Source organism: Salvelinus sp. IW2-2015, linkage group LG26, assembly GCF_002910315.2.
Source record: "Salvelinus sp. IW2-2015 linkage group LG26, ASM291031v2, whole genome shotgun sequence".
Classification (NCBI taxonomy): domain Eukaryota; kingdom Metazoa; phylum Chordata; class Actinopteri; order Salmoniformes; family Salmonidae; genus Salvelinus; species Salvelinus sp. IW2-2015.
The window spans coordinates 11036834-11060719 of record NC_036866.1 but is presented as its reverse complement, the minus strand read 5'-3'; the positions used below and the strand labels follow the sequence as shown (position 1 = coordinate 11060719).

Here is a 23886-nt window from a genome sequence, read left to right as displayed (position 1 = left end):
TTGGCGATGATAGGGCTGCAACCTTAAAGAAGAAAGGATCTAAACCATCTAACCCAGATTGTTTTTTGGGGTCAAGTTCATGGAGCTCCTTTAGCGCCTCAGACTCAGTGACCGCCTGCTGGGAGATGCTGTGTAGCGGGGCAGGGGGAAAAGATGGCAGAGCATCAGGGTTAGTTGCATTAGAAGGGCTGGAAGATGAGGAAGTCTTGGATGGGCAAGGACACATGGATTAGTCAAATAGGAATCCTGACTTAATGAAGTGGTGATTAAAGAGCTCAACCATATGCTCCTTGTCAGTAACAACCACATCAWCAACCTTAACATGCAGACTACACCTGCCACCGGGCGCATGTCCAGCCACACCAGACGTGATCAGGACATGGAGGTTGAAATATCAAAATGAACTCTGAACCAAATATATTAATTTGGGGACTGGTCGAAACACACATGAAACATTCATGGACATTTAGTTAGCTAGCTTGCTGTTGCTAGCTAATTTTTCCAGAGATATAAACATTGGGTTGTTATTTTGCCTGAAATGTACAAGGTCCCTTTTTAGCTGGATCTTTTGTAGAATATCGACCCATTTTGAGTCACGTAAAATTGTGTGTCCTCTAGTCTCTAGTCCAAAAATGTATCCACAGATAAAAGGGGAAACCTAGTTAGTTTCTAGTAATTCTAGCTTTTATATGGTGGTTGGGTTGGGAACCAACTTTAAGGTGCATTACTGCAACCGACTGGAGTGTGGACCTCGTTCATCTTTCAATCACCTAGGTGGTTGTATTCTCCTAATGTTGTCCGCATTTAAGGGACATGGACAGCTGCGACGAGGAGGGTTTATTCTCCAGGTCTTTCACCGTTTTCCAGAACTTCTTGAGGTTAGACCCACAGAGCGAGAACTGATCGTTAAAGTAATTTGTGTGCCGAGCCTTCCGCCAATTTTTTTTTTTGAGATGGAGTAAGTCTGCCAGATCACGGTCAAACCAGAGGCTGAACCTGCTTTTAATTCTCATTTTCTGTGTGCATGTTTGTTAATAATACCACTGAAAATATATTTTAAAAATAAGGTCCTAGTATCTTCAATAGAGGGGATCAAGCTGATTCTATACCCCTTTACAGAGGCCAGGTCATGAAGGAAAGCTTTCTCATTAAAGTTTCTCAGCAAGCGTCTATGACAAATCAGGACAGGTCATTTAACTGAGCAGCCATTACGAACACAGGCCTTAAAATAGTGATCAATAAGGTCATTACAGAAAACACCAGACTGATACCTGTGAGTATAACGTCAAGGAGAGTAGCCTTTTCTGTGTGTTTGGAATCCTACATTGTAGGGTTGGTAATAATCTGAAAGATTTAGGGAGCAAATCAAATTGTTTGGTGACAGACTTGGTGGAGACAACAGAGAACTGAAGTTGTTCCTTGGTAAAGATTGCCACTCCACCACCTTTGGAAGATCTGTCTTCAGAAAAAGGTCAATGAACATCAATGTTCAGAACACTCTTTCTTAACCATGTCTCAGTAATGACCATCTGGATTGGAACTGTGAACCTACACTTTCAATTTATCAATTTTAGGTAATAAACTAGTAGTGTTAACATGCAAAAAAAACWGGCTTTTACAAGAGCAGAAATCGGTGAAGCAAAAATCATCAGAGCACAAGTCAGAATTGGCAATAGCAATAGTAGACTGACCATTTCCAGATATCATCAGCAGTAATACAATCAGGGCACGGGAGAGGACAGGGCAAGCTCTGCATTGTTGAATTTTTTWAATTACTTTATAATTTGCATCAGATGGCAACAAGATCATATTTTACTGCAATTTCATCAGGTAGCATGAATACAAAGCTGGCGGGAGACGGTTAGAGTAGGATGGGAGGCCGAGTGTAGGAACAAACTTTGTCTGTCTTCACGGTCGGGTAAATGAGCAAACTCATAGTCAACAAAGTGAACAGGAGTCATTGAGCAAATAGCGCAAAGCACAACAAAAAAGTAAAACGGCTTGGAGCCAACCATTGTAAGTTCAAAGAGTCACTCGCCCCAACAAAATAAGGTGAGARAGTAGCTCTTTGAGCCCAGTAGGCTATAAAAGTCTGAGATAATTAGTATAGGCCTACTATTTATTAATTTATTTTAAAGCGTTTCTGAGTAAAGCACAAATGAATTGGCCTACATAAAGTTCAGAGCAGTCCAAAATCTATGTGTGTGCTGAAGGCAAGCGAAAGCTTGGGAGAGAGGGGTGAGTGTGGCAGGGTTATCTGTACCAGACAGGTGGAGACAGGCCAGGGGAGATGGGGAGCAGATCGCCGGGTGGGATCCAAGCAGCAGTGCAGCAGGCAACGGGAGTAGGTGTCACACCCACTTGGGGGATGCTTTGTCGGGAGGCTGAGTAGAAGAGGAGGCGCTCGACCTTACCGAACAGGTGCGTGGTGGAGGAGATAAAAACGTCCGAAGCGAAAAGCTGAACGAAAAATGTTGGGCGAAGACAAAACCAAGACACCAGTAAAAATGCTGAATTCCAATCCGAGATCAAACAGTGATTTAAAGTAAAGAGCAAAAAAGTAAGCGCTGCATATGTCCCAGCAGCATTGTGTGCCTTGCCCTTTCTTATGAACTGTTATTTTCATCAAATACGAGGGCAGCACATCAGATCTGAACAGGTTGAAGCTAGCATATCACATTCTTTATTCATGACATTTGAATGAAAGCTTAGTGTCATTGTACTTCTCTGGCTCTAATAGGTCAGAACACGTTACCGTAAACATTCCAAACACAAACGTTGACTAGCTCGTAGACGTCGCCTTTTAAGAAAAGTTAAGAAATGGAGGATGGGACATATTGGACCTGCTTCCCTTTGAGCGCAAGGGCCTGCTTGGGCCCACAAGGGACAAAGTCCATGGATAAGGTATAATCACAAAGCCAGAGCAGAGCTTGCCACCACAGAGAAACGGAGCCCTGCCCGTTAGAGACAATCTGGTGCATCCTAGCACACCTTTGGCTCTTAATCTCTGGACTCCAGTTTCAGGTCTTTTTTGCCCTAGTATTTAACCTCATCATACACTTCTTTAGATGTAATGCGGAGCATAATCAATAGGCTTGGGAGTGGTTGATCAACCCCCACAATTAAACCCTTTCTGGTCAACCGTCATGATTTGGGGGTTTTATCAGAGGTGGTCCTTGGAATTTGTTTCTTCATGGGTTATTTCACACAGGAATATTATTTTATCAACATTTTATAAAACATTTAATGTCATGCCCATGGCAGCAAAAAAAATGAGTAGTAACTTGTTTACCATTTTACAAGGCTCTTACTGTAATTGTGTGCCTATAGACTTGCATCTGCATTCGGCAGTGTTTTTGGGCGATAACTTTCCTGTGGATTGCTAACACACAACCACTCTCATTTTCCAATTGAATGATTCATTTGCTATTTAAATAACAAGTGGTCACAAATGATTTTGAGGATTTGACTCAATAATGAATCAGTTTTCCTCTTAACCACCAACAACAACAATGTGCTGCTGGGAATGAACATGGGTGTATTTTTCAGGTGATAAAATTATATGAACCTCTTCCATAATTTGTGCAATGGATAATGAGTAGTGGAACTTTTGAGGTGATTGTCCCTCAGGTTGGGTGTTGATGGAAGTTGGGTAGGTTGGGTTCTCATGGAGGTCTATCGGAAGTTGGGTAGGTTGGGTTCTCATGGATGTCTATTGGAAGTTGGTTGGGTTCTCAAGGAAGTCTATTGGTTGATATAGGGGCGGCAGATAGCCTAGTGGTTAGAGCGTTGGACTAGTAACCGAAAGGATGCAAGATTGAATCCCCGAGCTGACAATCTGTAGTTCTGCCCCTGAACAAGGCAGTTAACCCACTGTTCCTAGGCCGTCATTGAAAATAAGAATTTGTTCTTAACTGACTTGCCTAGTTAAATAAAGGTAAAATAAAAAAATATTGGGTTGGGGTCATTCTTGATTGCTGGAAATGTCATGTCTTTTTCCTGTCGCAAATGAAACTATCAAGTTTTACCAAGGCCTCATCTCCTCAAACAGTTTTTTCAATCACCTGCTCAACATGATGAGAATTGTACAGTATAGTTTGATTCTTCACATTGATCTTATTGTTCGTACTTGCAGCTCCAGTCTGCTGTAGAGGATTGGTCAACGGGCAGCATGAAGAGGAGGACCCATGACACCTCAGGCCACCAGGACACTGTCCAAACTCTACCGCCCACCCCAGAGAGGTACACTGCTTCAGGGAAACTAATGTTAGATATTTTACAGCAGGATGGGGGACAGAGCAGTCCCGGCTGATTCGTTTTGGGTTGTGAAAGAGACTGGGTTGGACCTAAAAATATTGGCTTTGTTTTTAGATGAGTCATAAGAGCATTCCAAAAGTTTTTGGTAGATCATGGCATAAATAGGTTTTGGAACTAGCGGTATAGAACCTTAGTTGGCCAATATTATGGTTTGATGCCTTGGGTTTTGGATGTTAAAATGCATATGATGATGTCCTAAGGGTCTCTTCCAGATAACCCCAATGATCAATCAAATGTATTTATAAAGCCCTTTTTACATCAGCAGTTGTCACAAAGTGCTTATACAGAAACTTGGCCTAAAACCCCAAACAGCAAGCAATGCAGATATAGAAGTGCGGTGGCTAAAAAGACAGGAACCTAGGAAGATGCTTGAGTGTGATGTTAATGTAAAGAGACTGATGTAACTGTGGAGGAAAACCCTTCACTAGACGATCTCATCCACCCCGGAGGTCTGAGGCAGATAGCCCATGGGAAAACACTATTCCTTGTGTAATCAAACTGTCTAGCTCCTTCATATGGCACGTTGCACAAGCTAGAGTTTCCCATATATAGCTATAGAGGCAGTTTGTTATTGGAGGGGATAGATTCYGGAAATTCCTTAACTTAATTTACTCTGAACGGATTTACTTGTTCCCCACTTTTTGGGATGTGCTGTGCCTTACTGTTCCAATGTTTTTATCAGGCTGGACGATCAAAATATTGGGCTTTATTTTGATTTTGTTTAAAGATTGTTACCATGGCACTCATTGAGCAGAGTCGGTCTATAAACCCTGAAAATATGTGGTGTTGGACTGGACCGATGAGAACATTTATTACTGTAGGCTTACATACAAAAATCCTCTGCCCCTTGACATTCACAAAGATTCAACATTCACATCTCGCACTTCTGATCACTAAAACAAAGCATGTTTTATCCAATTCTCCTGCATGGTGGCAGATATGATCAAATGGCAGATTGTATTTCTGTGTCAAGTCCGAACAACAGGTACTCTTGTAATTATGTTGTTCATATTAGTAGGATTGGATATATTGCTCACCTGTGCCTATTTACAGTCAAACCCATTAAAAACCATAATACACATCAATAACCCACAAATGTTACAATTAGTGTTTTTGTATTGACTCCTACTGTATGAGTGTGTTGATGGTGTGGTGTTGAGTGTTTATGTGTGCTGTAGATCCTCAGGGTTCCTGAGGAAGATCCTGAAGAAACGTTCCCATAAAGAAGCTCATACTCCTGACGATGGAGATCTGAGCGATCGAGGAGAAGGTTAGAGGCACCAGGATGCAGCCTTGGGGCACAACAAATATGTGACCTGACCAGGAAAATCTCTGGGTCCTAGTTCTACAATAGGCTATAATAACCCGAGTGTACATTTTGTTCCTGGTCAAGTCACATGGTCATTCAAAGTGAATCTCTCATATGTTGACATCACTTGATTATCCTAGATACCCGATATGGCACATTTCCATCTGAAACAACATCTCTTACTTCTCTACTGCCCTATTTAGCTTGTCTCCAGCATATCTTGTTGCTATGTAACTGTTAGGTTGCTGTCAAATGACTTGTCAGTGCCTTTAGTAGTGTATACTGTACAAGGTAGGGAGTTTCTCTGGGACTGTGAAATAAGGTGGTATTTGTGCTAAGATTGTCTGGCCTGGAAATGGCAGTGTTCTTACTCATGTGAAGGTGCTTGAAGAGGGCAGTGATGTAGGGGGTGATACAGGGTCAGTCACTTCCTGAACATGAGACCCAGAGAGAAAATACAGGTGTATTTCTCCAATGGATTTGTTTCTTAAATAAGTTGCTTTCTGGTAAATAATTAGTCAAGTAGGATTAAGCTCTATCATAACAACATAGTTTGGACCTTTTATCATCATGTTTTGACTGTGAAACTGGCTCTAGCCTCTTGCTATGGTAGTGCGTCACAGTTTGGCGTTAGAGAGAATTAAAAATATGTTTTATCAACAAAGTGATATGAAAATCCAAAAAACTAGTTTGGAATCAAGTGAAGTGTTTATTTCCTGGCCAAAACAATATATGTAAAAGGCTCTCAAGTCCCCAAAACGTACATTCTACAGCTTATACAGATATGGCTGTCATTAATAAATCATGTTAAACACTATTATTCCACACAGAGTGAGTCCATGAAACTTATTATGCAACTTGTTAACCAAATGTTTACTCTTGAACTTATTTAGACTTGCCATGACAAAGGGGTTGAATACTTATTGACTCAAGACTTTTCAGCTTTTAATTTTTAATTAATTTGTTAAAAATAAAAAACCTAATTCCACTTTGACATTATGGGGTATTGTGTGTAGGCCAGTAACGAAAGTGTCTAAATGTACATGTGTTTAAATGTAGGCTGTAACAATGTGGAAAAGGTAAAGTAGTGAATATTTTATATAATGATGCTTGAACATATTGACAACAATTCTGTCTGTCTCTCTCTTTGTTTCTTTGTCTCTGTCTGTTTGTCTGTCTGTCTTCGTTCCACACAGCCCTGCCTCTCTCTCTAACATCCCGCTCCCACCCAGACCCCGCTAGTGGAGGCCGGGCAGTGAGCCAGAACCCCACCATCAAGATCAGCCAGGCCACGCGTGTTTCAGAGCAATGGAACGCCTCTCTGGACAGGGAGATTACCAACGCCAATGAGCTCCGACACTTGGACGAATTCCTGGGGAATCAGGTCCAACCACATTCTGATTAATGTTACAGCTAAAAGCTAACTGAAATGAGAGTTGATCTCAGTCACACACCTCTTGTAGTTTTCAGGTGCATAGAGGAGAAATACACTTATAGTATGCTCCACAATATGTTTAAGGGGATAGTTTGGGGTTTTGGCAATGAAGCCCTTTATCTTGTGTTAGTGCTAGCTTAGCTAAGCTAGTTAGCGTTAGCTCACGAAACTACCTATAATCTCCTTCCTACTGGACACAGATATACAAATGGTATCCACAAGTTCATCTGGCTCTGGGGAAGTAGATAAAGGGCTTCATTGCCAAAAATCCCAAACTATCCCTTTAAACTATTGCTCTCTCTCTCTCTGTAGGTGAATGACTTCCGCTCCAGAGGGAAGCAGTTGTCTGCCACAGAAAACATCTTCATCACAGCCACCATGCAGTTCAGAGAGACCATCAAGGGCATGTACTCTCTCCCGGTGAGTGTCGGAACGCAAGGCCTATAGATATGGAAGCTGCTTTATCAATTGAGTGACTCCCGTGTATGGATGATAATTGCTTTATTCCCCTTTCTCTTTCTCTCACCCATGGTGGACAGACACACCATATTGGCTACAAGGGTCTGATGCGTGGCTACCAGAAGAGGGTGATCAGCCTGGCAGGAGAGAAGCAGAAGGGAGAGGTGCAGCTGGTGGTCAACCTGTTCCAGTCAGTCCTGGATGGCTTCATCAGGGGAGAGATCAAAAAGGAGGAGGCAGAACCAGCCAAGGTGAAGGATTACCCTGCATATTTGTCATAGGGCTATTATCGTAGTAGGCAACTCCAAGCACCCTGGTTTATGCTATAACACTTGGCACAAACAACACTTTCGTAGCATGTTATGCTGCGGAGCAGAGCAGACATTAATAAACTGAGCTCTTCAAAGTTATCCTATTATTACCTAAATATCAACGTTGAAACAATATTCTAACATCGGCTGATAAACTGTTAAGCGCTTACCTTCCCAAGGGCCATGGACCTCGATCCGAGAGGCAAGAAGGATGACCAAAACTTTGTTGAATCCCAAGATAATAACGCCACAGCTAGCAAAATAAGCATTAACCCTGATAACTCAGATGACAGTTCCACACTGTTCCTCTCAGCAGCCTCTTCCGAGACTTCAGGCATGCTTGCTACTCTCCTCCAGGAAATGTAAGATGGTAACAAAGGTCTTTCACTGAAAATGTACAACAAATAGGCTGAACTTTATTCTTCCATTGATGGCCTGAAATCCTCCCTGAATGATCTCCTTTTGAGAACCACTGAGGCTGAGTTTCGCATTAGCACTGCTGAAGATACTGTCACCTGACATGAACAAGTTATCAAACAGCTGCAGAAGGACAATGGCTATCTCAAAAACATGGTGGACCAGATGGAGAACCAGAGCAGACGTAGCAATATCCGTGTGGTGGGATTGAAGGAGTACAGCGAGGGCCGTGACCCTGTCCCTTTCTTCACTCAATGGATCCCTGATGTCCTGCGCATAACCAACTACACTAAGCTGAACACGCCCACAGAACCTTAACACCGAAAACCCACACCAGATGAGCCTCCACAGACCGTCCTGATCGGGTTCCTCCGTTTCCAGGACAAGGTGAAGATACTGCGACTCACAAGAGCCAAAGGGGACATCACCATCGATGGCAAGAGTGTCAGCCTCTTCCCGGATATGCGCGTGAATCTCGCCAGACGTAAGCAGTTCAAATCTGTTGCCAAAGCCCTGAAGGACAAGAACATCACCGGCTACATCATTCACCCTGCGCAGATGAAAGTTCAGTACAATGGCCGAAGCCATCTTTTCGACACTCCGGGAGAAGTGTTAACTTTTCTCAAAGAACTGAACCGCATTTGCTTCACAAAGGTCTATCTGTGGGATTTGACGCAGTTTATTGGGATTTGTCTTGTTTGTGCTCTCCTGGTACTGAACTACTGATGTCTATTTGGAATTTGGATCTGTTTACCCCGTGATTCGGTCGCTACAGTTGATTTGGACATTTTCAACTAACAGTTATTTTTCCCGTGGTGAGTTCTATTACATTTACAGGGGAGTATATTTTGGTTTTGACAATATCCACTGGGCGAAACAAATTAGTAGGCCTAGGCCCATTGCTTTTTCCCCCATTTATGATTCTCCTCTTCTCCTGAAAAGAGACTCAAGCAGCCCTTGTTGAAAGTAAAATATTCCGCCATAAATGTCTATTCACAACGTTTGTTTTCAACATAGAGAGCTCGTAGGTTTTAGTTTATGCCAAAGCTTAGCTAGTAAGAGCAAGATGGAAAGCAAGCAACAACATCTCTCTACAAGTGTTTTCATGTTTGATTGTGGTTTTAGTCCGACAATCGGTCGTTTTTTAAATATTTTTTTAATGTTGTTTCCTTCCTAAAGAGACGCATAGGTCACTTCAGTGTTCACATCAAAGTTGAAACATTACCTGAATACTTATATGTGAGTAATTACCATTCGGTTATATATTTGAAACTCAACCCATGCTTAATCCATTAAAATATGTCACATTCAACGTAAAAGATCTTAACAGCCCAGTTAAGAGGATAATTTCTTAAGGTATAGACTATTTAAGGCTGACGTTGTGTTCTTACAAGAAACACATTGTACAGCCAGTAAACACAAGAAATTAAAGAGGGAATGGGTAGGACAAATTGTTGCGGCCTCGTTTAACTCTAAAGCAAGATGAACTGCGATTTTGATAAGTAGACACATCCCTTTTGTGTCAGCAACACCATGTCTGATCCCTCAGGCAGGTTTGTTTTGGTGCAGGGGCATATTTATTCAGTCTTGGAACCTATTGAGTATTTATGCTCCTAACTTCGATGACCATATGTTTATTCAGAATGTCTTCATTCAGGCTGCTCAAGCTCCACCAGAATGGCTGGAGATGTTTTTYCCCCAGATACAGTTCTTGATAGGTCCTCTGATAAACCCTCACCTCTTACCAAAGCCGTCAAGCTCACCATGTCATTCATGAAGGATCTCAATTTACTAGACGTCCTGAGACAGATGCACCCACAAGGATATGAACTACTCTTTATTCACACCCACCCACCCAACACACACACACTCACGCATAGATCACTTTTTGCTGTCAACCCAACTGTTTCATAGTGTTAGATACCAATTGTCTCACCAGATTGCTTTGTGACCATTCTCCTCTGGAATTAGCAATCTCCATTCCTACCAAGCATATATAGATGGAGACTAAATTCTACACTCCTGAAGCAACCTGCATTCATCAAAGAGCAGATCAATACAAATAAACCCTCTGGTCCTGACAGTTTAATTCTTTGGGACACATTGAAAGTCTCTGATGGGAAAGGCTCATTGCCTGTACTAAAGGGTTGAAAAGAAAACACTGTGCCAAACTGAATGACCTTAAATCTGAAATCTTTGAGCTAGAGAAAACCTACCAAAGGGGCCAGACTAAAGACCTATAAAGGCTTTTGGTAAATAAAAAAACTGAACTATAATGCTCTGAACATGTATCAAGCTGAGAGGGGCATTACTAAATCAAAACAGCGTTACTATGAACTTGGAGAGAAAGCACACAAGGTATTGGCATGGCAACTGAAAGCAGAGGAAAGTAAGAGGACAATTAATGCTATAGAAACTCTTACTAATGAGATCTTTTGACCCTACTGAAATGAATGATACTTTTAAGAAATGCTACGAGGACCTCTATACTTCCCAATCAAGCGATGATCTATCAGAGATCAACTCTTCTCTCCTTTCTCAACCTCCCTTGCCTGTCAGAGGAAGACAGAGCGCACCTGAGCGAACAGTTCTCAGTCCCTGAATTGTTGGAGGACATTAAATCTTTACCTTCTAATAAATCTCATGGCTTCCCTCCAGAGTTCTATAAAGAACTCAAGGGGCTGTTGGTACCCTACCTTAAGGAGGTACTTTAAAAAGCCGGGGAGGACAACTGCTTTCCAGAGTCTTTCACTCAAACTGTGATTACAGTATTTCACAAGAAAGGGGAAAACCTGCGAAAGTGTGCCTCCTATAGACCAATCTCTCTCCTTAAAACAGATTGTAAACTGGTCACCAAGATGCTATCTAAGAGACTGGAGTCATGCCTCCCCCTGTTGGTCAACTCAGATCTTACTGGATCCATAATTAATAGATTGTCCTCCAATAATCTCAGAAGGTTCTTTGATATAATTCACCTTGCAAAAAAATAAATATCTAGTGTCGCAGTCTCCCTCATCGCCAAAAAGGCCTTTAATAGGGTCGAATTACCATATCTCATTCGCGTTTTGGAAAAGTTCAGTTTAGGCACCGTGTTTGTAAACTTGATAGAATCACTCAACAAATCTCCTAAAACTAGTATTGCTACCAATGGGATTACTTCCTCCTCTTTCCTTCTCTTTAGGGGGAACAGATATAGTTGCCCTTTTAGCCCCCACCTCTTCGCCATCGAACCGTTGGCGGAGGCCGTTAGAACATGTCCTGACAAACATGGCTTTGAGGTGGGCCCCCATACCCATAAGTTATCACTCTTTGCGGACGACCTTATCTTATTTCTAACAAACCCAGAACATCCCCTCTCACTTACAGAACCTATTACAGTATTTTAGTTCTTTCTCTGGATATAAGGTCAATTTTGATTAAAATCTTACTGTTGTCTGTCTTTGACCATCAAGCATAAATTTCCTTTTTAGACGGTCGCCTATGGGCTWCACATATTTGGGTATAATGGTGGATGGTAACCTGAAGAACCTCAATAAACTCGATCTGGCCAGCTTGTTGCAAAAGGTGGAGGGTGACCTGTGTAAATGGATGGACTTGTCTCTCTCTCTACTGGGTAGAATTMAAATGAATATCCTACCCAGAATTCTATATTTGTTTCAATCTCTCCCCATCCCTGTATCCGCAGCATTCTTTTCCTCTCTCGACAAGCTGACCAGACAGTTTGTGGTACGGCAAATCTCCTAGGGTTAGCCTGGACAAACTGACCCTTGATTACAGTCAAGGGGGCTTAAACCTCCCTAATTTCAGAATATATTACCTGGCTGGTTGAACATGGTTCCCAATCAAGCAATGTTCAAAAGTTTTTCAAGAATAGTAACTTTAGTCCATGGTCTGATAAGAGGATCACTCTTCTGGAACATTGTTATGAGGGAATTCTTATGTCCTTTGAACAGCTGAAATAGAAATACCACTTGTCTACAAGGACCTCTTTAGTTACCTACAACTATGACATTTTATTAGGGTGAATCTCAAGGACCAATGGAACCTACCTAAGATGTCACCTGTTGAACAACTTTGCCATGCAGACCAACCGCTGTTCAAGACCATTTCCTGTGTTTACGATGCTCTTATGTCAGGACTACCACTGCCTGAGCTAGATAAACCCCGACTTAGATGGGAAAAATATCTGGGTATTTGTCTTGATGAGGGTCTATGGAGTGACCTATGCAGGAATGGTGTTACATCCACATTGAACTCCAGATACAGACTGATCCAGTTTAATTTCCTCCATCAGCTCTATATCACCCCATCTACATTGCACAAGTTCAACCCTGGTATCTCCCCCCTATGCTCAAAACTACACCGTTTCTGGCAAGGGGTATGCGATACCGTATCCTCAATTCAGGGGGCTGCATTCCCTTTAGACCCGGAGGTCTGTCTACTGGATAACTTCACTAATTCCAATCTTAGGCAAAGTCACACTAATAAACCTAACAGAAATGGTGCTAGCAATTGCCAAAAAATTATTGCCTTGAAATGGAATCTGGCAGGCGGATATCTGAAGTTAGTAGTAAATGTTGTATCCCACTGGAGAAAATTTCTTTCTGCTTGAGGAATAAGTCGGAGACAATTTACAGAATTTGTCAACCCTTTATTGATTATATGGAGAATGTCCCCTCACATAACATTGATTGCATCTTTTTATAATCCTCATGTAATGTTTCACACTTAATGTATAACATGTACTGTAGCCTACTGGTCCAATGTCTCATATTTAGTTTTGTTTTTCTATTGCATTTACATTTGTCTGTTGTCTTCTAAGTTTGTCACTTTGTTATATTGTTGTCTTCTTTTTGTTTTGAATGTTCTTAATTGTAAAATGCAAAAATAAAATATATCATTTTTTTTTWAACAGTGATTTTTGGTACTGAATACACGGATCTTGATTATTGTCCGTCTTTATGGATTCAATAAATTAAATATTGATGGTTTTGTCTGTATTTCAGCCTGCTAAAGCGCGGAAGAATAGGCGGAAAAAATACAAGAACGTAAGTACAAACTAAGGGCCGATCCTTAAACCTGTCTACTCTTTGTTCTCTATAGAAATATGTTTTTATTTAAATCATTGGACACATTGATACATGCACACAATGTATGATTGTTTAGATGGAGAACCCCCTGGACCATGTGTTCAGCACGTACCAGGTTAACATCATGCAGTCGTGTGACCAGTGCAACTCCTATATCGGGGGCATGGAGAAAGTCTACATGTGCAGCTGTAAGTACCAGACAGACAAACACACACACATTCTGACAACTCTCACATTCTAGTAACAACTAATATAGGTGTATACATATATATACATATACATTTTTTTTCACCTTTATTTAACCAGGTAGGCCAGTTGAGAACAAGTTCTCATTTACAACTGCGACCTGGCCAAGATAAAGCAAAGCAGTGCGACAAAAACAACACAGAGTTACACATAACAAACGTACATTCAATAACATAATAGAAAAATCTATGTACAGTGTGTGCAAATGTAGAAGAGTATGGAGGTAAGGCAATAAATAGGCCATAGAGGCAAAATAATTACAATTTAGCATTAACACTGGAGTGATAGATGTGCAGATGATGATGTGCAAATAACAAGGATAACAGTCTCCAATGATTGATGTGAATGATGAGCATGCTTTAAACATACATAACGTGTAACATTATAACCATTACATTCTGGGTCGTCATRGATACAAATGTTAATAGCCTCCCATTCTGGTTTTATTCTTCCAGATTGTAAGATGGTGTGCCACAAGAAGTGCCTCTGCAAAATTGTCACAGACTGCTCCACGTTTTGTGCCAAAAAGGTGGGCATTGACCTCACATATTCGTAAACTACATTGACATACTTCCATGATTTAGGTTTGAATCTTAAATCCGTATTGGTCCCTAGGTTACTATTGACTAACATATCTCTGACTGTTGGTGTCTGTCTGTGTGCAGAGTGACGAGGAGTCGGGAGGCCTGCACTTTGGGGTGCGCTTGTGTCACCTGACCAGCGAGGACAACCCCATTCCCATAGTGCTGGAGATGATGCTGGAGCATGTCGAGATGAACGGCCTGTTAACAGAGGGAATCTACCGCAAGTCAGGCTCCGCCAACCGCATGAAGGAGCTCCACCAGCTAATGGAGACTGGTAAGGGCCAGCCCATAATATTATAAACAGTAAACCAGAGAGCTGCTAAGATCTTGATGGGTAACAGTTCATTTGAGGGGTGTACGGAAGACTTAACATTAAACACCTACACAAGCACAAGAGTAGTTGTATTTTTCAAGTTTCATTGTGCCCATGTAGATCTTATGTATGACATAAGTATACCTCTTCATGTTCCCATTCCATGACCTGTCTAATGGTTGATGTTGTGTGGCAGACCCCCACGCAGTGTGCCTGGAGGACTACCCCATCCACACAGTGACAGGGCTGATCAAACAGTGGCTGAGAAAGCTGCCTGACCCCCTCATGACCTTCACTCATTACAATGACTTCCTTCGTGCCGTGGGTGAGTCCTGTTATAGCTCTGCCTCACTCTTCTCCATGATCAAGGGAGAGATGGCTACTCTTGTTCATTTTGGATTTTGTTATATAATATACGTCCACAAGGGGGAGGCCCTATATCAGCCCAGGTGGGTTATCTTCTCCTTGGTATGTTCTACTGATCTACAGGTAAATGCCAAAATAAAGGAAATACTTGAGTAAATGAGGGATACAAAGTATATTGAAATCAGGTGTGGTTCCTGAGTTAATTAAGCTATTAAAACATCCCATCATGCTTAAGGTCCAGCTGCCCATTTATTTTGGCTACCATGGCTAGAGATCTCTGACTTTGAAAAAGGGGTCTCAAAGGAAGTTTAAAGGGTGTGTGTGTGTGTGTGTCTGTCACCAGATCTCAACCCAATTAAACACTTATGGGAGCGGCACCTGAGACAGCGTTTTCTGCCACTTTTGACAGAATGACAAATTATGGAATTTCTCGTGGAAGAATGGTGTCGCATTACAGTTCCAGACACTTGTAGAATCAATGCCAAGGCGCATTAAAGCGATCTGGCGGCTTGTGGTGGCTCAACGCCGTATTAAGACCCTATGTTGGTGTTTCCTTTATTTTGTCAGTTACCTGTATTCTACTGAATGTTGAAATGTGTAATATTGTCAACTGTCAGCAATCCCTACATTGTGGCGTTGTTGTTGATCATACATTGTGTTTTCCTCATCTCTCTAGAACTTCCTGAAAAGCAAGAGCAGCTACATGCCATCTACAAAGTGTTGGAACAGCTCCCCACCGCATGTTTCAACACCTTGGAAAGACTTTTCTTCCATCTAGTCAAGTACATACTCTTCATGGCTGGGGCAATATTGCAGTGTGTATTGCTGTATAAATATTAAACTTTTTTTCCCTTCCACATGAGTAATATCTCTCTCTTCCAGAGTGTCTAAAGACGAGTCTCACAATCGCATGTCTCCCAACTCCCTGGCCATCGTGTTTGCCCCCTGCATCCTCCGCTGCCCAGACAGCGCCGACCCACTCATGAGCATGAAGGACGTGGCCAAGACCACCACGTAAGTACCTCTCTGATCACTGCATAGACAGAAACCACTATTACTTTATGTATAAAACATTGTTTTATTATTATCAATTCAGTTGAAATAAATTTAAATTWAAAAAAAATCCCACAATAAGAATAGTCCACTTAGAATGGATTTTATTGATCTCAACCCTAGTGTTGAAGACTGTTATTGATCTCAACCCTAGTCTTTGCTGTTATCAAGTGAATATTTTGTTCAGGCAACTAGGTACGACCCCCACTGTACAGAAACCAATGCAATGCCTTTACCACAATAGAGATTCTAACTAGCAGGTAATGTCTCTGTGTCCCAGGTGTGTGGAGATGTTGATCAACGAGCAGATCAGACGCTACAATGAGAAGTTGGAGGAGATAGAACAGCTGGAGCACGCTGAGGCTCTGGCTGTCAACCAGCTCAAACTCAAGAGACAGAACACGGTGAGGACAATTTTACATGGTCTGGTCTGTCTGGACACTACCAATGGTTGGGGCCAATTCAGGAAACAAACTGACATTTCTATTCCAATTTTCCTCAATGCTTCTCTATGTCGCTTTCTGAATTGGAATGGAATTGATCCCAACACTGACACTTACCAGGTCCATAGACTCAGTAGACAGACCAACCATAGTCACCAAGTGTATTTACTACATACTGTAGGGCAGGGCTGTACTACTACACTCCTAGTCCAGTAAGGCTGCAGGTTTTTGAGTGTCAGTGTATTGTCCAATATCCACCATGGGTTRCTGCTCATTGTTYTGTGGTTCTCCCTTTTTTTTCTTCAGCTGCACTGGCATTTGCCCCTCAGATTTTCTGCTCCTTACAAAGGAGTGGTGGTACGTATCCACGTTGCTCTGGTCTTCCTGGTAGCTAGATGCSGTTTGTCTTAACCAACCGTCTGTGCATGACTTGTAGTAGTCGATGACTCCCCCCATCCCCTCTCTCCTCTTCATACTAATTGATGGTATACAGTGCTGCAGTGGTCTCCCAACTATGTTTYTGGAGAGCAACTGGGCATGCAGGCTTTTGTTCCAGTCCAGCAGTTACACACCTGGATCCAGGCGAAGACAATGATCAGTTGATTCTGTGACGGAGGTGTGTGTCAGTGCTAGGTGTGTGTCAGTGTAACGGATGTGAAATGGCTATCTAGTTAGCGGTGGTGCGCGCTAATAGCCTTTCAATCGGTGACGTCACTTGCTCTGAGACCTTGAAGTAGTGGTTCCCCTTGCTCAGCAAGGGCCGCAGCCTTTGTGGAGCGATGGGTAACGATGCTTCGTGGGTGGCTGTTGTTGATGTGTGCAGAGGGTCCCTGGTTCAAGTTATACTGTTACATCAGTACTGCTAGAACAAAGGCCTGCATACCTACTACTAGTACCTCTATGCGATGTTAGACCCCTGTTATACTGCATGTTGGTTTCAGCCCTCAGTATCTGTGATGTGAAGGTTCTTCAGAGTGACGGTGTGGGTTGATGTTGGTCTTTTCTACATGTGACTTGTTTGTGGTTTGACTAGTATTTGGTGACATTAACTCTTGATCATAGCCCGCTTGTGCTGTATGGAACATATATGATTCCCCACTGTACAACCTCAGGATTGGATGGATGGTTTGTGGATTCTCCCTGTTAACCGGAACCAAGCCTTATAATTGACATGGGAATGAGTTGTCTTCTTGATGATGTCTTTTACTCCTGGAGTAAAATAACCATTGCTTTGATTCGCAGCCTATAGCTTCATTCAATAGTAAAATCGTCATTAAAAACCCTCACACCCGATACTGACAAGTTCCTACATGTTGTGTGGTTGAATAACAGTTTCATAGTGTCTGTTAATCCCTACTCATCATGACAAAACCGCCTGCCTTCCTCTAGTTACCATAGCTCACTGGAATGACAGAGGCATGAAATAAATAAACACTATGCATGATGACGTTACACAGGCACCCCCACCCCATCCTCTAAACCAGTGTGGGAAGGACTTGCTACTCGTTGAGGTGCTATGAGTAACTGTGTGTGTGTGTGTGTGTGTGTGTGTGTGTGTGTGTGTGTGTGTGTGTGTGTGTGTGTGTGTGTGTGTGTGTGTGTGTGTGTTCTCTCCTAGGTGCATAAGAAGTGCTCTGACCTGACGATGGTCCCTGAGAACGATGAGCCACTAGACTCTGACACGGAGGCTGAGAAAAACCTGATGGAGCGCATCAAGTCTATAAAACAAGAGAAATAAGAACTGAACAGAGCCCCTGATTCACCACTAAATTCAGCAGATACTTTTGGCAATGTAGTRTWTGTGGGCACCCCTTCAAATGATTGAATTCAGCTTTTTCATCCACACCCGTTGCTGACAGGTTTATAAAATCGAGCACACAGCTATGCAATCTCCATAGACAAACATTGACAGTAGAATGGCCCGTACTGAAGAGCTCAGTGACTTTCAATGTGGCACCGTCATAGGATGCCACATTTCCAACAAGTCAGTTCGTCAAATTTCTGCCCTGCTAGAGCTGCCTCGGTCAACTGTAAGTGCTGTTATTGTGAAGTGGGAATGTCTAGGAGCAAAAACGTCTCAACCGCGAAGTGGTTGGCCGCACATGCTCACAGAACGGAACCGCCAAATGCTGAAGTGCGTAGCGCGTAAAAATCATCTTTCCTTGGTTGCAACCCTCTCTACTTAGTTCCAAACTGCCTCTGGAAGCATCATCAGCACAATAACTGTTCGTCGGGATTCCATGGCCTAAGATCACCATGCGCAATGCCAAGCGTTGGCAAGAGTGGTGTAAAGATCGCCCCCATTGGAATCTGGAGCAGTGGAAACGCCTTCTCTGGAGTGATGAATCACGCTTGTATCACACTCTGGCCTTCAGACRGACAGATCTGGGTTTGGCGGATGTCATGCGAACGCTACCTGCCCGAATGCATAGTGTAAAGTTTGGTGGAGGAGGAATAGTGGTCTAGGGCTGTTTTTCATGGTTCGGGCTGGGCGCCTTAGTTCCAGTGAAGGGAAATCTTAATGCTTCAGCATACAATGAGGGGTGAGTCTAGACTTCTGTGCTTCCAACTTTGTGGCAACAGTTTGGGGAAGGCCCTGTTGTGGAAATCCACCACTAAGGACTCAAAGTAAATACAGCAATCTTTATTATTACGGCTGTAGAGGTTCACAAACTCAATACAAACTTGATAAAAACTCTGAAGGGGAGGTTCCCTTTCAGTCCTTTTATACTGCTATACTAACAAGTTATAAGCATGGTTGGTTCCTGTATTTGACTGATTTATTCCACTTCTCTTGTCCCAAGATAATGTTCTGGGCGTACTGCCAATTTGCTTATGAGTGATAGTGTGGTTTCCTCCTTTGCAGTCATCCAGTTACTGGCATGAACCCAACCAAGACAGGTTATTACAAAAGCAGCATTGTGCTAAACATACGATTACATACACACAAGAACATTTCCATCACAGCCCTTTCCTGTTTCAGCATGTCAATGCCCCGTGCACAAAGTGAGGTCCATACAGAAATGGTTTGTTGAAATTGGTGTGGAAGAACTTGACTGGCCTGCACAGAGCCATGACCTCAACCACATTGACCACCTTTGGGATGAATTGGAATGCCTAATCGCCCAACATCAGTGCCCGGCCTCACTAATGCTCTTGGCTGAATGAAAGCAAGTCCCCGCAGCAATGTTCCAACATCTAGTGATAGCCATGAAGTGCTTTGAAAGGCTGGTCACGGCTCACATTAACACCATCATCCCGGAAACCCTAGACCCACTCCAATTCGCATACTGCCCCAACAAAAGGAACACCTATGTGAGAGTGCTATTAATTGACTACAGCTCMGCGTTGAGAGCACCAGCTGTTCCGGACGACTGTGTGATCACGCTCTCCATAGCCAATGTGAGTAAGACCTTTAAACAGGTCAGCATTCACAAGGCCAGACGGATTACCAGTACGTGTAMTCCGAGCATGCGCTGACCAACTGGCAAGTGTTTTCACTGATATTTTCAACAGCTCCCTGTCTGTAATACCATCATGTTTCAAGCAGACCACCATAATACCAGTGCCCAAGAACACTAAGGTAACCTGCCTAAATGTCTACCGACCCATAGCACTCATATGTGTAGCCATGAAGTGCTTTGAAATGCTGGTCATGGCTCATATCAAGATCATTATCCCAGAACATGGCTCATATCAAGATCATTATCCCAGAAACCCTAGACTCACTCCAATTTGCATACTGCCCCAACAGATCCATAGATGGTGCAATCTCTATTGCAGTCCACACTGGCCTTTCACACCTGGACAAAAGGAATGCCTATGTGAGAATGCTATTCATTGACTACAGCTCAGCATTCAACACCATAGTAAGCTCATCACTAAGCTAAGGATCCTGGGACTAAACACCTCGCTCTGCAACTGGATCCWGGACTTCCTGAYGRRCYGCCCCCAGGTGGTAAGKGTMGGCAACAACACATCTGCCACGCTGATCCTCAACACTGGGGCCCCTCAGCGGTGCGTGCTYAGTCCTCTCCTGTACTCCGTGTTCACCCACGACTGCGTGGCCAAACAGGTGCTATGGAGGGTAGTGCGTACGGCCTAGGACATCACTGGGGCAAAGCTTCCTGCCACCCAGGACCTATATACTAGGCGGTGTCAGGAAAAAGGCCCAAAAAATTGTCAGACTCCAGCCACCCAAGTCATAGACAGTTCTCTCTGCTACCGCACAGCAAGTGGTACTGGAGCGCCAAGTCTTAGTCCAAAAGGCTCATTAACACCACCTACCCCCAGGCCATAAGACTGCTGAACAATTAATCAAATGGACACCCGGACTATTTACATTGACCCCTCTTTGTTTTTACACTGCTGCTACTCGTGTTTTATCTATGCATAGTAACTTTACTCCCTACCTACATGTACAAWTTMCCTYGACTAACCTGTACCCCCAAACATTGACTCGGTACCAGTATCCCCTGTATATAGCCTCATTATTGTTATTTTATTGTTTTGTTTTTTTACTTTAGTTTATTTATTAAATATTTTGTTAACTCTTTCTTGAACTGCGTTGTTGGTTAAGGGCTTGTAAGTTAGAATTTCACGGTAAAGTGAATTGCTGTTATTTTCGAAAGCCTTCCCAGAAGAGTGAATGCTGTTATAGCAGCAAAGGAGGGACCAACTCCATATTAATGCCCATGATTTTGGATTGAGATGTTCGTCGAGCAGCTGTCCACATACTTTTGGCCGTGTAGTGTTTTTGAATGCTGTGGTTATAACACCGTGGTTATATTTATATAATATATGCCATTTAGTAGATGCTTAYAGTCATGAGTGCATACATTTTACGAATGGGTGGTCCCGGGAATCAAACCCACTACCCTGGGGTTACGAGTGCCATGCTTTACCAACTAAGCTACAAAGGACCACCCATATCCAATGGTTATATTTTTTGCCTGTGATCCACCAACCAACCCTTGGTTACATTTGTGACCCCTCTGTTTTCTTTCTCTCCCTTCCCCATTTATCCCAGGGAAGACCTGGCCTGCAGACTGCCAGAGCTGGAGCAACCTGGTTCTGACCAGGACAACCTGGACTCTGAGGCGTCGCTGAGCTCTGAGAGCCTGTTGGACGAGCGCTGCAACAACTCGGAGCCCGAAGGTCAGTATTAAAGGTATAGTCCCCCCCTCCCCCCTTTCCTACCTATTCACACCTGTGGGTTTCTCATCGGCCTGCCTGGCCCCCTGTCTGCCCCTGCTGTCTCTGGTGCAGGTCTGGACATGCTGGTGGTGCTGCATTTAAAGAGGTTGGCGGAGGTGCCGTCTGCTCTCTAGCATGTTGGAGGCTCCCGGTTTACAAGCAACGTGTGTGTGTGTGTGTATTTGTGTGTGTGTTTTTGTATGTTTGCATGAGTGTCTGTGTGGCATGCAGAAACTTTGACCAGACTAACTGGTGGGGGTGGAGTAACATGGTGGAGTATTATGGTGGTAGAGGTTTGCGGGGGACTGATATCTTCATACCGCTCCTGCTGCTTTTCATACCGCGCTCGCTCCCGCTGACTTCTTGTCCGACTCCCACCCACTCCTGCAAGAACTGGTCCCCAATCTGACGCAGTCCTGCAATGTTATTTTAGGTGAACTGTATGTGACACAGCTCGCTTTGCAGCCTCGGTCCCAGCAATCTTGCCACCCTAGTCAAGATCAAAATGTGCAAAAATAGCCTAAGAAATAGGTTAAAATACCAGAGATTCTCACGTGGCCCATTATATTACGTTATCGGTATTATTGGGCTGTATCAGCCAATAGGGTAGACGTAGTTTAATAGAGTTGGGCGAATTATAGGAGAGTGGACACTAGCTGCTTTAAGCAACACTAGTATTTACACACTGGGGTTGCTGGGAATTATCTTACAAAAAAAGTAATACTCCGCCGTATGCCAGAAGTTAAAAACTGTTTTATCCCTGTGGATTGATGAGGAATTGAGAAGTTGTATGGTTGAGAGGGGTGAGGGATGAGGCAAAAGGAATGGCAAATACGTCTGGCTGCACAACCGATTGGCAAACGTACTGCAAATTGAGAAATCATGTGACTAAACTGAATAAAAAGAAGACACTATACTATGAAACAAAGATAAATATATAAAGATGGGAGTAAAAAGCTTTGGAGCACCTTGAATTACATTTTGAGCAAAAAGGCAAACTCKGCAACATTCTTTGAATCAGATGGATCATTCATCACAAAACCCACTGATATTGCCAATTACTTTAAGGATWTTTTCATTGGCAAGATTAGCAGATGGAAAATTGTGWGGATAATAGCGGACAATATTTCCACTCCTATTTGCCATATCTTCAATCTAAGCCTACTAGAAAGTGTGTGCCCTCAGGCCTGGAGGGAAGCACAAGTAATTCCGCTTACCAAGAATAGTAAAGCTCCCTTTACTGGCTCAAATAGCCGACCAATCAGCCTGTTACCAACCCTTAGTAAACTTTTGGAAATTGTGTTTGAGCAGATACAATGCTATTTTACTGTAAACAAATTGACAACAGAATTTCAGCACGCTTATTGGGAAGGAAATTCAACAAACACAGCAATCACACAAATTACTGATTATCGGCTGAGAGAAATTGATGATAAAACGATTGTGGGAGCTGTTTTATTAGACTTCAGTGCGGCTTTTGACATAATCGATCATAGTCTGCTCATTTGAAAAATGTATGTGTTACGGCTTTACACCCCCTGCTATATTGTGGATAGAGAGTTAGCTGTCTAACAGAACACAGAGGATGTTCTTTAATGGAAGCCTCTCCAACAAAATCCAGGTAGAATCAGGAATTCCCCAGGGCAGCTGTCTAGGCACCTGACTTTTTTCACTCTTTACTAATGACATGCCACTGGCCTGGAGTAAAGCCAGTGTGTCTATGTATGCAAATGACTGAACACTATACACGTCAGTTACTACAGTGAGTGAAATCACTGCAACACTTAACAAAGAGCTGCAGTTGGGTTTCAGAATGGGTGGAATAAGTTAGTCCTAAATATTTCAAAAACTTAAAGCATTGTATTTGGGACAAATCATTCACTAAACCCTAAACCTCGACCTAATCTTGTAATAATGTGGAAATTGAGAAAGTTGAGGTGACTTTACTGCTTTGACTAACCCTAGATTGTAAACTGTCATGGTCAAAACATGTTGATACAACAGTAGCTAAAATGGAGAGAAGTCTGTCCATAATAAAGCACTGCTCTGCCTTTTTAACAACACTATCAACAAGGCAAGTCCTACAGGCTCTAGTTTGTTGCACCTGGACTACTGTTCAGTTGTGTGGTCAGTTGCCATAAAGAGGGACCTCGGAAAATTACAATTGGCTCAGAACAGGGCTGCACGACTGGCCCTTCTATATACACAGAGAACTAACATTAATAATATGCATGTAAGTCTCTCATGGCTCAAAGTAGAGGAGTGATTGACTTCATCACTACCTGTTTTTGTAAAGAAGTGTTGACATGCTGAATCCACCAAGGTGTCTGTTTTTAAACTACTAACA

The 23886-nt window shown here is 42.8% G+C and overlaps 1 protein-coding gene across 5 annotated transcripts in view; it reads left to right on the top strand.

The window, feature by feature from the left end:
• The window catches only part of LOC111953032 (unconventional myosin-IXb), a 114691-nt gene that overhangs the window by 86775 nt on the left and 4030 nt on the right, over positions 1-23886 (top strand). For 3 of the 5 annotated variants that reach the window (XM_070435112.1, XM_070435113.1, XM_070435114.1), the window contains 16 exons: positions 4136-4242; positions 5496-5587; positions 6823-7010; positions 7374-7481; positions 7601-7771; positions 13255-13296; positions 13415-13526; positions 14040-14113; positions 14250-14442; positions 14678-14806; positions 15524-15629; positions 15730-15861; positions 16181-16304; positions 16650-16712; positions 17971-18077; positions 21373-21500. In XM_070435112.1, the coding sequence (XP_070291213.1) occupies positions 4136-4242; positions 5496-5587; positions 6823-7010; positions 7374-7481; positions 7601-7771; positions 13255-13296; positions 13415-13526; positions 14040-14113; positions 14250-14442; positions 14678-14806; positions 15524-15629; positions 15730-15861; positions 16181-16304; positions 16650-16712; positions 17971-18077; positions 21373-21500 (1876 nt within the window). Of the gene's footprint in view, positions 1-4135; positions 4243-5495; positions 5588-6822; positions 7011-7373; positions 7482-7600; positions 7772-13254; positions 13297-13414; positions 13527-14039; positions 14114-14249; positions 14443-14677; positions 14807-15523; positions 15630-15729; positions 15862-16180; positions 16305-16649; positions 16713-17970; positions 18078-21372; positions 21514-21611; positions 23882-23886 lie in introns of those variants that run through there. The other 2 variants (XM_070435115.1, XM_070435116.1) reach the window with 2 other exon arrangements.